The 14,917-nt window shown below is 36.3% G+C and overlaps 1 protein-coding gene across 1 annotated transcript in view; it reads left to right on the forward strand.

Moving 5' to 3' along the window:
* The window catches only part of EXT2 (exostosin glycosyltransferase 2), an 82,592-nt gene that overhangs the window by 61,324 nt on the left and 6,351 nt on the right, over positions 1-14,917 (forward strand). Inside the window, exons 10-13 of the mRNA XM_085321897.1 lie at positions 1,908-2,074; positions 9,611-9,754; positions 10,525-10,653; positions 11,864-11,946. Coding sequence (XP_085178023.1) covers positions 1,908-2,074; positions 9,611-9,754; positions 10,525-10,653; positions 11,864-11,946 — 523 coding nt within the window. The remainder of the gene's footprint in view (positions 1-1,907; positions 2,075-9,610; positions 9,755-10,524; positions 10,654-11,863; positions 11,947-14,917) is intronic.

Raw genomic sequence — 14,917 nt, forward strand, 5'->3', positions numbered from 1 at the left:
TCCAAGTTCCACCATGAGGCATATTCTCCTGCRGTCAGATAACTTCTGTGGTTCCCTACTGCACCATTTCTGATGTTTTAACATGCTTTGAAAAATACAAACACCAGAATCAAAAGTATTTTAGCATCTCTCTGTCTCGGTCGGTATACAGAGAAAATAGCTTTTCCCTCCTTAATTCCTGCTACTTGCCTGTTGACATATGCAAGAATCATATTAATCCATTTTACCCTAGCAACATGCTGAGAACTAGTGTCCACTTTGACTCCTGAATCCTTTTCAGCAACTACCTTTAAGTGAAAAGCTTCCTTGTTCTTAGTGAATAATGTTGTGTTGAGTTCCTTACAGTCTGTTCAAATGGATCTAGCTTACCAAGTGGCTCAGACAACTCTATACAACCTTTTTGTCCTCATTATTTTGCACATCTCCAGGTTTCATATCACTTWTAAATTGTATTGGCAATTTATTTACTTCCAAATCACTGATGAAAATGTCAGTAGCTGCAGGCTGCTTATGGACTTTCTTATAGACTCTATCTATATACATTTCTATTTGACACAGAGCAACTTCCAAACCTCTCAGTAGTCACTTCATAGTTATTTGAACGTATTCTCTCTTATTTTCCTTTTTATCACATGCCATTTTGTCATCTCCTCCGTTTCACCAGTCTCAGAAGCTTAAGTGCCCATCTATCTACAGTCCACAGTAATATCTTTCATAGTTTGCTAGACTCATTTTACAGTGCTTTTTCCTGAAAATTTCATTAAAATTRATGTTTATTGTGAACTTACATAATGTTTACTATGTACTTGATGCAAGTTTAGCTATTTACTGTACTACTTTTTGATAATTTGGTGCTTTTTGAGAGATATCAAATTGTGTAATAATGACTATTCTTAACAGTTTTGTGCTAGAAGATGTGAATGGTTAAATGTGCACATTTAGAAACAAAATTTAATATTCAGTCCTTGGTTTTATTGTCTTGATGTTAGCTTGAGATCTTTATTTATGCCTCCAGTTACGCTTTTGTAGGAATAGAATATGATTTTGAAAATTCCAAGTATTTGTAGAAAACTGCAGAAACTGTTAATGTGCCAGTTAAGGTGCTACTTTTTAAACACAAGAAGTGCAAATCTAAGGCTCTGACTGTAAAATGAATTGGATRCCATTTTGTATCCAATTTTTGTTGCTAGTTGAAGCATTGTTTGACACAGTGATTTTCATTGTTCCGTACTGCAGTGCGCTATTCCGCTTTTAAAGGTGCTGTAGAGCACAAATAGAATCCTTTCACACTTATCTAGCTTAGTTTATCACTGTCATTTAGGAATTTAAAGATGAAAGAAATTAYCTACTTAAATATTCTCATACAGAATCTAATCCTTAGGTGCTAATAGCAATTAATATTTTTAGGTATATCTAGATTTTTAATTATTAAATTTATTTTGTCAGCACTTAACAACACTCACTTTCTTGTTTAAATTCTTTATGACCCTGGACTTGCAGTCAGTCGCTATGTGCTGCTTCTTTAGATTCTTTGAGCAATTACTTGGRTAAAATATTTTTTTCTGCTTCCTGCCTAAATCAATGTGTAGTATCGCTGTTGTTATGTGATTTTATCCCAGACTGTTGTGGTGGGCAAGTTATCCCCCAAAACAGCTATCTGTGAAGCCCTTAGCAAAGAACAAAGGTAGAAGATGTAACTGAGCTCCTCTCTGTCTCTTTCCTTTGTATATTATTTATACTTTTGCCTAACTGAAAGTCAGATATAAATTGAGTATCAAAAGCTTTTTTTTTTAAGGATGTAAAGAAGAGGACTGAAAGGACTGAAGAGATCCTTAAGGCAGAAGTGTAGTCTTGTTCTGAATTAAATTGTAATATTGAATTATATTTCTTTTAATATTTCCCTCCAGATTCCCTATGGCCAAAGATTCGTGTTCCACTGAAAGTTGTTAGAACTGCAGAAAACAAACTTAGTAACCGCTTCTTCCCCTATGATGAGATTGAAACAGAAGCAGTGTTGGCTATTGATGACGATATCATTATGCTCACCTCAGATGAACTCCAGTTTGGATATGAGGTAGGAGAATTGTTTTTTTTTCCTGTCACTTACTCTGTCTACTTAAGCATTGCATGTGTGTATAAAGTGGAGAAAGCATGGCACAGTCTGCTTGTTCAGATAATTTTATCTCATTACACACTATGGCAGTTCAGTGCTGATTGAAATATGCTGAGGAACTGGATTTAGGAGCTCAGGSGGTTGCGTTATTCAGATAGTAATTATTTTATAGAAAAACTGATAGCCAACAGAAATTTTTTGGTAACTGGCATGGTTATGCCAAGATACTGCAGAAAATATTGTTTAATTTATGTAATGGAAGCAGACTGTGAATAGGATTCATTTTATTAGTTTCAAAAACTTTTTAAGACATGACAAATCAGAAGCGGTCTCGACATCAATGTTTCAGGTATTTCAAGAGCTTTGTATTAAGCAAGCATTACAAGGTTTGCCATTCTGTGTCTTTGCTCATCTTTCACCTGAAAGGACTGGCTGCTATGATGTGCTGTCTTCAAGCAGAATTAGTTGTTTAGTTGTCCCATTAATCTGGTAGCCACTTTTACACTTTAAAATAAAAATAAATAGAAAATTTTTTTTACTAGTCTCATAAACAGCATTTTCTCTGGTCCTGGAGGTACCTTGCCGTCAGATTCTTCCTGTATGATTTGAGGGACAAGAGCAGCTTTGGAGATTAAGTGTTGAGAACAGAGGAGGCTCCTTGAAGACATGCCAAAGTTGGGTGGAGTGCAATGAGAAGGGGAACTGAAGAATGTCGAGGAGGGGATGCATGTGTCATATGCTTCAAATGGCAAAGCTTCAACAGCTGCTGTTGTACTGAGGAGTATCAATAAAAAGAAAGTTTGTCCAAATGAGTAACACGTGGCCGTACAAAGAGGTGAAAGTTTTCATAGTCATATTCAAGTTGTTTGTCAAAAAGTGCACTTATTTAAGGCAACATTGTTGTCTTCCTTCCAAAACGTCAGTCTGAATGAGTTAATTCTGTCTTCCGTTTATGACACAGTTCATAATCTGATGTTACTGATGCACCTGTCATTTAAGACAAATGTGCCATACTTACAAATAAATCAGAAACTTTAAAAAAGGTAGTAGCATATTTTAAGAAAGGTTTGAGTAATTTACTCATACCTGTACCTACAGTATTATGAACAAAAAACCATGAAACTCGTTATTTTTTTAGCTAAATTGAGTGAAATATGAAAACTATTGTTCTCAAGGATTGAAGGCAAATTAAATAATTGCCTCATTTTTAATAATCTTAAGTGCAGTGGTTAATACAAGAAGATTTTTTAGAGAGAAGTGTGTTGGAAATAAGTCTAAAAATATGTATGTGATAAAATATKGTTCTTTCTCCCTCTCAAATGCAAGAGACCTTTAACAAGCAATGAGTTTTTGGACTCAAGAAGTAACTTGTGCTAATGTAGGTATGCTAATGTAATAACAAAGAAGATAGATTAAACCTCTGTCTCCACTACTTATCACGTGTGTCTCTAGAAAGAAAATACTTCCTTTGCCAGTTTAAGAGTAATGGGTTAGTACATGAAGTGTGAAAGATGAATGAAGAGAAGACAACTGAAAAAAGGGTTTTTATGGCCACATATGCCTTTTCTATACTGCATTGTCTACACTGAGTGTTTTAAGCACTGTGTTGCAACAGCAAAGCAATGAAATGTTGGCAGTTCTGCAAGCCAACTTACTTTTTTATGTGTTGGTGCTTCTAACTATGAGTTCCAAGGGTGAACTGATGGAAAGAAAAATAACAAATCTATAACGAGCATGCTATGTAAATTCTGGCTCCATTTCGAGTTTGATTTTCATAGAGCTCTTTTCAAAGTAAATATAAATAAGTTTTGTAAAAACCTATATGATTGTCTAAGTAGTTCCAAGTGAATCTGTTTCGACAAAGCAGATTCGGAGGGCTTCGAAGCAAGATTCGTATGCAGCGCTGCAGATGAATTTCAGTTGTATGTCAGCCAGGAGTCATGAGAAACAGAACTGTGAAGCTCATATGTCCAAAGCATTAATTTAAAACTCCACTGTTGAGAATATATCTGACTTCACATATATTGAGTCTTGTCACTTAGGCAGGAAAGTGTTACCCTCTTGAAGAAAGCTGAGACAAGGAAAAGTTTAAGTGAATTCCCCTGTAGGCAGTGTGATTAGGTGACAGTTGGGATTGCAACTCTTCATCTCCAGGACTAACTGTTGGACTGTGCTGTCTAATTTATTGGCCTTCTGTGGACCATATGCTTTGATTGCAAGGATTACCTGAGTAACAGTCTTTACATTCTGTGTGTAAATGTAAGTGTTTGGACCCAAGATTGTTTAGTCTGGCAGACTAAAAACCATTACTTTTGCTGTTCTCTCATTTTATTATAAATCTAATTCTATTTTAATCCTGTGAATCCCACTTAGTACACAGCCACATAGATGGAAAATTAAAATGCTTTATTGAGCAGATAGCTGAGACCAAACCAAGGCTACTTTGAATCTTTRTGTTTTGAGAAAACTTGATTCTGTAAAATAAATGAATAGAAATGTCTTTAAATACATCGGCATAGCAAGTTATTTTATAAATATACGGCTTTTCTCCTATGAAGGGTGGGTAATATAATTCTACTCTCTGGCACAGAAATCAAGGCTGAAGATTGATCTTTCCTGTCCCTGAGTGTCTGTGACTTGCTTGACAGGCCTGAGCTGGCTCCCAGATGTTTAAATTGTCCTCAGCCTGTGATAATTTATTTATCTGTTTGTGTCTGTTACCAGAAAAAAGTATCTCTCAAGCTCTTGACTCGTTTGCAGGGGAACCCAGAGGGAACAGTAGCAGCGTATAATGTTACTAGAAAGTCTTCTTTTAAAAGTATGTCAGCTTCTGCTTCAGTAATAAGAAGGGTTGGAAACGTGACATTCAGTGATTTTCTTTTCTCCTCCTGACACGCTTGAGCCTTTATTTTTAAACATGTGGCAAAACCCCCTCCATCACAGTCTTGTCTGAATGTATAGATCAAGCCTAAAAAAACCAGGAAACTTTGATCTCTGTACACTTTCAGCCATAAAAAATTATAGTAACACTCAAAGTGTCAGACATTTTTTACTTGTTAAGAGTGAACTATTATGGTACAGTGATTTATTACATAGCATAAATCTATTGGAGCAAGCAGAAAAATAGTCCCTGTGTGCTGCTGTATTAAGGTAGCGTAAGAATAATCATGACATTATGACTTTTGAAAAAGAGGATTTCTGTAAGTTACATGACGAAATCACAGAGGTGAATTGAGGCACTATGGACAATAATAAATGAAACTTTTAAGGAAAGACACCTTTTCCCCACTTAACAATCTCTGCTGTTCACAGTATGAGAGACATTCAAGAAAAGGAGCACATACTTGGATTATTATAATGTTAACAAAGCAGAACCATTGGCTGTTCAGGAAGTGTTTGGTATTTCAAAAAGAGACTGGAGCGTACATTCCAGTCTTCCCACCTCTGAGTTTCAGCTGGCCTCAGGCCAGATTGCTTTGCATTTCTGTCAATCTGAAAAACGGAGATAATGGTTTCCAAACATGAATTTAATGAAGACTTCTTATTATGTACAATGATAAATTATTTTTATTACAACAATAATAAAAATAAATTAGAATTGTTGCCTCTGAAATCTTTCACACTGCGTGTTCTGTGTTCATAGAAAAAAATAATTGAGTGCCTTGCTAAGTTTGTGCTTTTTCTATTGGAAACATTTTGCCTGCTTATAATAGATGGTTCTTATTCTTTCTCAAAGCTCAGTTTTCAGTGCTTCATTTCTCTGACATTCCTTAAGAGTAAAAAACATCCCCTCTCTGATGAATTGCATATTTATTCCACTAGGCTAAAATCATTGCAAGACTCTGAGTGCCTTCTTTAGAAGAATTCTTGTATATTAATTCTGACTGGTAAAAATGTACTTTTGACTTTCTTTTAAGGAGGAAAAATATAGCTGTTTCTTACCAAAAGAAGATTTCTCCATGGGTAACTGCTGGCCATTTTCAAAGCTCTTTTTCTTCTTAAGTGACATACTGAAACACACAGCCTACCTGAAATACCCTCAAGTCTTGTTTGTCTGCAGTTCTCTTTACTTCCTAGCCTGAACTGTTATGTTCTATTTCTCCGTGCCGTCAAACAAGCTACTATAGCCTGTTCTCCATGTAGCTGAAAGCATGGAGAAGCACTTCTTTTTCCACTATTTCTTCCAAAATTTATGCATGAAATGTACTAGACTGTGTCAGTAATTACACTGCAGCTTCAGGAACTGTCTAATCATAGACAATTTGAAATTTTCATAAGCAGAAAAATAATCAGTGTTACCRAAACGACCATGGCAGTGTTGTAAAAATGAAACACTTTGGCTCTCCCCTATGAATTAAAGAAAACACAGTCAATTACTACATTTTTTCTCTTCCCACAGTCACAGCCACACTTAATTCTCCCCTGGTCCTCCAAGGGATGTCTTGTATTATTATTAAAAAACAAAGCAAAACGTAAGGACAAAGACCACAAAAATAAGCAATGCTTTACGTGCACGTAATTTGCAAGGTAGTTTTTTGATTTGAAGAATGAGCTTTGACTGTGGCCAGCAATTACCCATGGAGAAGTCTTCTTTTGTAAGCAAATAGTTATATTATTCCTCCTTAAAGGATTGTCAAAAATACATTTTTAACAGTTGGAATTAATATGTAAGAATTCTTCTAAAAAAGGCACTCAGAGCCTTACAAAATCTCTTAGGCTTCCCTTAGACTTGGAAACAAAGATAATCTTTTTCTCTTAATGTCTTTCACAAGAGCTACCAAGTCAGAACTTCTTTTGTTAGACTTTTCATGTGAGGAGTGGTTGATTCAAAAATATTTATCTTCAGTGTATCTTGCAGAGTCAAAGGAATATACCCCCTACAGACTTGGCAATATGTTTTTCCTTGGATGTGTCCCTTACCAGTATTAACTCAAGCCATCCTTTTTTAGTCTGAAAAAGCTAATAAGATCACTGACTAAGCCAGAACGTATTCCTAGCAGACTAATAAATTGTAGGCAACCATCTAATAAGTGAATGAGCTGTAGTGCAAAATGGAGAGTAGTATAGGGAGCATTACCACAGCTGCTATTCTGAATGCTTCTCTATAAACAGTAGCTGTATATATTAATTTTGGCACAAAATATTTGTATGGCAGTGAGCTAGAGGCAGCTCTTTGGAGACTTGCCAGGAATTACCATTGAATGAGGTAGTGATGAACATTATGAGGAAACTAAGGTTTTCATTGACTTTGATATCATTCCTTTTAAARGGAATTTTTTTAAAAACACTATGTTTTAGATGCATCAGACTGACAGGCCAGAAGCACAGTAGTGCTGAACCTTACAGTGATACAAAGAAATCTGTATTGTTAACATACATTACAATTGGCTTCTATTTTGTGTCATTTGGACTCTTGGAAGATCTCATTGAGAATGAAAACTAGAAAGAATGAATCGACCTTTCTGTGTTACGAGGACCCTGAGCTCCCTTGGGAAGCAGTTAGCTGAGTTTAATCTCTCCTTCAGCTGCCTTCAATATGCGTGTCATTCCTGCTGCAAGAATTCTTAGCTCGCTACGTTGCAGGTTGCCATGTTCTATCATATCTTTTGTTGAGCCTCTGTAGCTTATGTTGCAGTGTGTTGCAGCAGCTGGGAGATGGATATTTTAATAGTCAAGTTTAAAAAATTGCAATTTAATTACTCATTTTTTAAGTCCTAGAAGATGAGGAAAAAAAATTTGGAACAGGTTTGTTTGTCCTTTTGTACTTTATTAATGTTTATGACATTTATGACAAATTGAACTAGTTATCCCATGCCTTCACTGGTTTTACAGAAATGTATATTTAATTAGCTGATGGCATCAATTTGTGACAGCATCCTTTGAATTCTACTTCTTAAGTTCCAAATCATCTCTGCTTTCAGAAGCCCTCTGTTAGACAGTTGCCCTATTTAAATACTATCCAAGCATTACTGTGCTGAAACTGTCTAGAAAGATTGATTTCTGGATAAAGTGTAAATCTGAGAGTCAGAAGATCTGGTTCTCATTCTTGTTTCCTGTATGATTTTTTGGCAGATGAGATTTTCCTCATCTGTACGTTTGAAATAGTAATGACTCTCATCATGGGATTCTGAAACTATATTAACTGACAGCAATAAAATGTGTTGAGATCTGTAGATGAAAAGATATACAGTAATGCAAAATCATAGAACTGTAGATACAGAAGTGGTAAATTAATGCTTATTGTTTTATCATGCTTACTTCGACCAAATACTTGCACAGAGTCSTTATAGTCTGGGTCTCTTAATTGAAATTTACTGGCACATGGGAAGTACTCTAAGGAAAGTATGGACAAAGTGAGGTTTTCAGTGTCATGGAATTCTRTATAATACTTTACTATGGCTTAATCTGGTCTTTGCTCTAGGATTTCTTTGCCTTCTGTACAGAGAAAAAAAGTTTTGCTTATGAAGTAGCCCTCAGGGAGTTATAAGATTTTTCATCATTGACCTTGTATGCACAATGGAATTTGGTCATAAGTAACTGTTCCAATTTATTTATACACTACCAACTTGAAGCAAAAACACTTGTTACTAACATAATGTGTTTGAGAGTCAAGACTCATGTGCTTCCAATAAATATAACAGATACTGGGATTAAAAAAAGGAAAAAAAAATGAGTAATTAGTCTGTGTGAATAATGTGGATAAATAAAACTTTGTTCTTGATCAGTAATAACAAATACTATGTGTTTAGTTAGTATACAGCATTTAGAACCTTCTAAACAATTATAACCTTTTCTCCCTTTTAACTCCTGCAGAAAATTGACCATTATTTAATGTGGCTAGCAGTGTGGAGAACTGGGGTTGTGTTAATGATGCCCTTCTCCTTGTTCTTGTCTACTGTGTTTGATCCTGTCGTCAGCTGCAAAGTAATGTATAGAGTGGCAAGGATGGTATCTTGATTGTATCCAGCTGTCTGGAACAAGACAGGGGCAAAGAGGTTTGCCATGTAGCAGTAGATTGATCCAAGCACCCAATAAAGAATGCCAGAAATATTAAAATATAAGCTTGTGTTAAGCCCCTTCCTATCAAAGTAAACAGGTTGGTTAGATCCAAACCCAGCTGTGAAAGTAATTAGGCTGTAGCCATATCTACTGACGTTAACATCAGAAATTCCATTTTAATCATGCTGGTTTTAGGTAGTGTTAAATTCTTGTTGAGTAATCAGTTGAATTCCTCTGCAACAAGAAAGTTACTATTGCTTTACTGGCTATTTGCTCTGGAGTATGGCTTCCCTGAGTTGCAGGGTCCTTTCAAAGCAAACTCGGGCTTTTTCATACTTGTTCCAGACATCATCCGATTTCGAGAATTGGAGCTTGTGAGAATTGCAGTCTGGACCACTGTACTTCTGCCTTTCGTATGTAGATCTTTTGTGTCTACGCAATTGCATTTGTTTGCTGTGAGGGCCTGGTCAGCACAGTGTCATGTTTCATTCCCTTCAGGTTTGGCGCGAGTTTCCTGACAGGTTGGTTGGATATCCGGGTCGCCTCCATCTTTGGGACCATGAGATGAATAAATGGAAGTATGAATCAGAATGGACCAATGAAGTCTCGATGGTGCTGACTGGGGCAGCGTTTTATCACAAGGTAACTGTAATATCATAAATAAAGGGAAGGTTCAGTGTATCTTGCTATTGAATGATACAATTTTCTTTTATGTCACACTATGATCTCTGATCAGTTTTCATTTGAGAATTCAAATATTTCTTTTATTGGACAGCATTTGTGTTTCACCTGAAAAGGCTGTGGTGGCACAAAGCGTCATTTGTTTAATTCTTAGAAAGTGAGATGGTTCAGTCATCCAGAGAGCAYGCAGTTCACCTTGAACTGCAGAAGAACCTCTACTAATACACAGCATGAACCTTTTCTAAGGAGCTGTATGATTCTATCATTGCTTAGTGAGTATACTGTGACACCATGATTAAGTTTCCTACAACAATCCAAGAATCAATTGCAGGCTGCCTAAGCCTCCTTCTCTTTCTGTTGCTGTGGAAACAACTGATTTGTCTCTGCCTATAAAAGAAATGTTACATTCATAAAACTTCAAAAAWTTTTTTGTCAATTTGCAGGATGTATAATTGATTGCTTTTTGCTTTTGCAATGAGTATAGCTTAGTAGCTAAAGGTTTAAAAGATGACAATCAATTGAAAAGAAATTTGTTTGCTGATCAGGAAAGTAGTTACACCCTTCAGCACCCAAAAATGTCTCCCTGTCTGCTAGTCATCCATGGCTGAAGGTAAGATTACAGTTTGCCCATCCTTACCTGCCTGCTGTTCAGTGACTGAAATATTCAGAGTCTTATAGTTACTTCATCTATATTTAAAATTATGTTTGCTCTCTTTCCATCTATCCTGCAGTATTTTAACTACCTTTACACCTATAAAATGCCTGGAGACATCAAGAACTGGGTGGATGCTCATATGAACTGTGAAGATATTGCCATGAATTTTCTGGTGGCAAATGTCACTGGCAAATCAGTCATTAAGGTAGGGCTTTTCTGTAGTTTAGCTTTCTAGAGTTTAAAAACATGATGTACACATCATATAAACTTATTTAGTAGATTTGAATATACTACTTTGTTGTCTTTTTTCTCTCATTTAGTCCTGGAATGATATCTCATTCTCTTTCCACAGTAGGAAAGCCTAGTTTAATAAAACTTCTATGCCAAATGAGAACACAGAACTGTTTCTTTTTCTTCCCCCCATGTTTCTAGTGTTTATTGTAACCAGCTAGATGAAGTATGAAGAAGAATAGATATGTGTGCATATATATATGTATATATATATATATATATAGGTACACCAACACATACATATATTTTAACTATGTGAGATCACTCGAGGAAAGAAATTGCCAACTGTCCACAACTCTCTCTGTCATGGACTGGCAACAGCTGATTTATAGGAATGTTAATTGCAAGAATGTTAATTGCAAGATCAGCTTTAAATGAACTTTTTATCCCCAAATTAATTTCCTGACATGTTTCGACACGTTTTCAGGTCTGGACATTCACTCTGTACATTCATTTCCAAGTGTGTCAACTTGGAATGAGATTTAGAGGCCACCAGGCATTACTACAATTAGCGGGGTCCGCTTTCCCATCTGTCCATCATCATTTACTGGGACTGGTGGCTACATTTCCTAGAAAAATCTTTAGAAGATGAAGTGTGTGTTTTTGCTGAAAAAGTTTCTGAGCTGTACAAGGCATGGCAGAATAATTTGGCACCTCCATGTGATTGGGAGAGTCTTGCAGAGTTTGCCAGTCAGCTATTAACTAGAGTGAGCAAAAGAGCGTCTGTTGGATTAACGTTACGGTGAAGTATGGGAAGCTATATTTCATCGCTGTTATGTCTGCAAGAACAAATGGTGTTTATACAGGGACCTTGGCAGTGAGAAAACAGTCATTAAACAGGAATTAAGGAGCTTGTCATCGCCACTTCTTTTCAGTTACAGAAGGCAAAACCCCTCCAAGCCGTTTTTATTGGGCCCTTGTGAATTTGCAGTCAGCCAGGCCAGATGGAACTGAATGGAGGAATGGAGTGGCTTTTTTTTTTTTTTTTTTTAACCCCCCCCCCCCTTTTGAGAGAGCTCAGCTTACACTACAGGCATGTTCAGAGGYATTGCGCTGCTCTCTGTGCAAGGAGATTAATGTCCCTTCTGTTGATATTTGACAATATCTGGCGTGCCTTTGTGCAGGTGACCCCACGGAAGAAGTTCAAATGTCCAGAATGCACGGCAATCGATGGGTTATCACTGGACCAGACACACATGGTGGAAAGGTGAGTGACTACCCTTTATTCCACTGATTGCCTTGTTCTGATCACTGGAATCTTATTCTGTATCTCATTAAATTAGGACCAAAAATGCTCACTAGTCATATTTCTGTAAAATACTAATTTTGAAAGAATATCTCATGGAATTGATCAGCCTAAATCATTCTCTCAGAGGGTGATACGAYACTGAAAAGTAGACCGCTAAAAGGGATGACACTGAAAAGTGTACTGCTAAAAGGAAGGACTTTGAAGGGTACTATTTTTACCGGCTTTACTATAAAGCACATAGAACCAACAAATGAAATTCAGGATGTTAGTAGTACTTTCAGTACCACAACATTTCCATTTTATCATGAAATCTCAAATGTAACAAATAGTAGTTTTTTTTTTTATATATATATATATATATATGTATGTATATATATATATACACACACACACATATATATATATGTATACACACATACATACAGATCCCACAAGGCCTGCTAGGTGGGCTGCATCCTCCTTCAACACTGGCAAATGAACACAAAGCTGAATGACAGCCAGTTGCAATATTCAAGCTGAGCCACATCATTTCTTCGACNTTTTTTTATTCCACAGAGTTCCTAGCTTACCAAAGAATGTTTGACTAACATGGATATAAATTACTGATAATGTTATTGAATTTATACATTGTCTTTCCTCCAAAGATTCTGAAGCACATTACTTCTGCTAATGAAGTGCATTTGCCTGCACAATTTAATGTGACATTTTTAACAGTGGTACCTTTTTTTTTTTTGAGAATTTAATTTGGGAATGAAGTATGTATTTGGAAAGGCAGTGAGTATTTAGAGTGAAATACTGAAAGTTGTAAGCATATGAGTTCTGTTCCYTGTTTTACAGTAAAATAGCTTCCTAACCTTGACCAAGACACTTAACTTCCCCCTGCCATAGTTTCTGAATAAATAACRTAAGGGAAAATTTGTTCGCTTTTACAAAGCTGCTTGAGACCCGTGTTTGAAAAGGGGCTATTTGAGAACAAATGTATGTTTAAGTCATTAAACGGCATTTACACAAGACCTAGGACTGACAAAGGCATTTCTCTGTAGGCTTCTCAAGCTGTTGCATCCTCCTTGCAGGCTTTGGGAAAAATAATTTGTAATCACAGARTTGATGGGATGTGTAAGCAAGGATAACCATAGTGCTGGAAGACACCAGCAGAAGGCATAACAATAGAAAACAAAATAGGCATGCATCATACAATGTTAAAATACTGTATTAATTGATGAGTATTTTGCCACTTAAATGATATTATATATTGAAATGTTTTCCATGAATGAATGCAAAATTGGTAAGTAGGTAGGGGTGTTATTTATGTATGTCTATATGTATGTACACACACAAACATGCAGTTTGGCTGATTAATTGTTAACCAAGTGTCACACCAGGCCTTGTAGAATATAACTGGCAAGATTAGGTGACCAATTATTTAGACCATGTGTATAAGAGTCAGGACTGAGGGGAAGGAAAAAAAAAAAAGAAGAAGGAGGAAAATGTAAGCCAAATATAAAAAGTACTCCATAAGATGGGAAAAAATACAGAAAAGCCTCTTAAGGAAAAACTAGGAAGCTTTGGAGATCTTAAATGTTAGCTGAAGGAAGTACAAGAGGACGTACTATATCTCGCAGTTCTGCACTGGCTTATAGGATGGACTACCTGAACCCAGCTGAATTTTCTTATGATTATACTAGTTTTATTATGACCATATATAGGAATTTCAGTCATAAACTGGGTTCTCATTAAGGTAGACACTATAAAGAGAGAAGATGAAAAAGCGGTATTTGCTCCAGAGTGCCCTATGATGCTGGGCAAAGGTCATGTTTCCGTGTCTRTAACAATTTTTGTATACTCAAAGTAAAGTGTCATTTACAATTTATTGAGAACATATTTTAACTGTTGCTTTGCTTCTCCCATATATTTTCTAACAGTGGAGATAGGTGTGTGAAGTGTTAGGTTGACTGCAGATCCACCTCCTTTTATTTTCCCAGCAAAAGGAGTAAGTGCTGGGAGAGAAGCWGGGTGCAGGAGAAAAACTGTAAGGATATACTTCTGGGTGTATTCCGGTTTCATTTTCAAGATCACACCGTGTTGCTCTTACTATCTACCTTCAGCTTATGGGATTTAGTTGAAAATCTAACAGGGTTTCTTTTTCCAAATGTTGTAAGCTAGCTATTCATTTTAAGTAGATCATAAATGACAGAAAATTCTAGGGCAAATTTTCCTTACTTAACAGTGAGTAAGGCTCTTACGTCTTGTATGTACGTACTAGCTAACTTTTGTTGGGCCTGAAGAGTATCTGAATGGAAAAAGTATGTGATCCTTAGCATATCATAAAAGAATAATTATACAGGTAACTGTATAGTGGTTGGTGCACTCGCAATTTCCCAAAGCGCCCAATTCCTTGTTTTTTAGCATTCAGAAATTGTGGCAGTTTGAGCTAGTTACAGACCCAGATATCCAGGGATCAACCTACTGGTTATGAAACAAATAGTTTATCAGGGTTGTCATGATCATGCATAACTGTTTAGCGTTAGGTTTCTGGTTCAGAAATAGCACGAAGATGCATGGCAACCCACTGATGATTATTTGTAAGTGAAAAGAGTTTAGGATCTTGGTTGTTGAGATCTGTCCTGGAAAGATGTGTAACAAACCATTTTTGTTGGTCCCTTTGACACTCTCAGGAGTGACGAAGGAGTCACGGTACAGTCAAACTCTGTCTCTTTCCTAAGGGATGCCTTTATTTTCTTTTTTTCAACCAGTACTGAAGGATATTTACAGAGAATCATGGGAAACAAGCATTGCTGTCCTTCTTGCTATCTTCTCCAAGATAAATAAATAAAATGTCAGCCTCCAAAGTTGTTGAAGTAGATCATTAAAATACATTAACCAAATAAAATTTTGAACTAAGAATCCCTTCTTGCCTTAGGTTAGGCCT

The sequence above is a fragment of the Rhea americana genome, unplaced genomic scaffold (assembly GCF_003343005.1).
Source record: "Rhea americana isolate MKP2758 unplaced genomic scaffold, rheAme1 scaffold_72, whole genome shotgun sequence".
Classification (NCBI taxonomy): Eukaryota; Metazoa; Chordata; class Aves; order Rheiformes; family Rheidae; genus Rhea; species Rhea americana.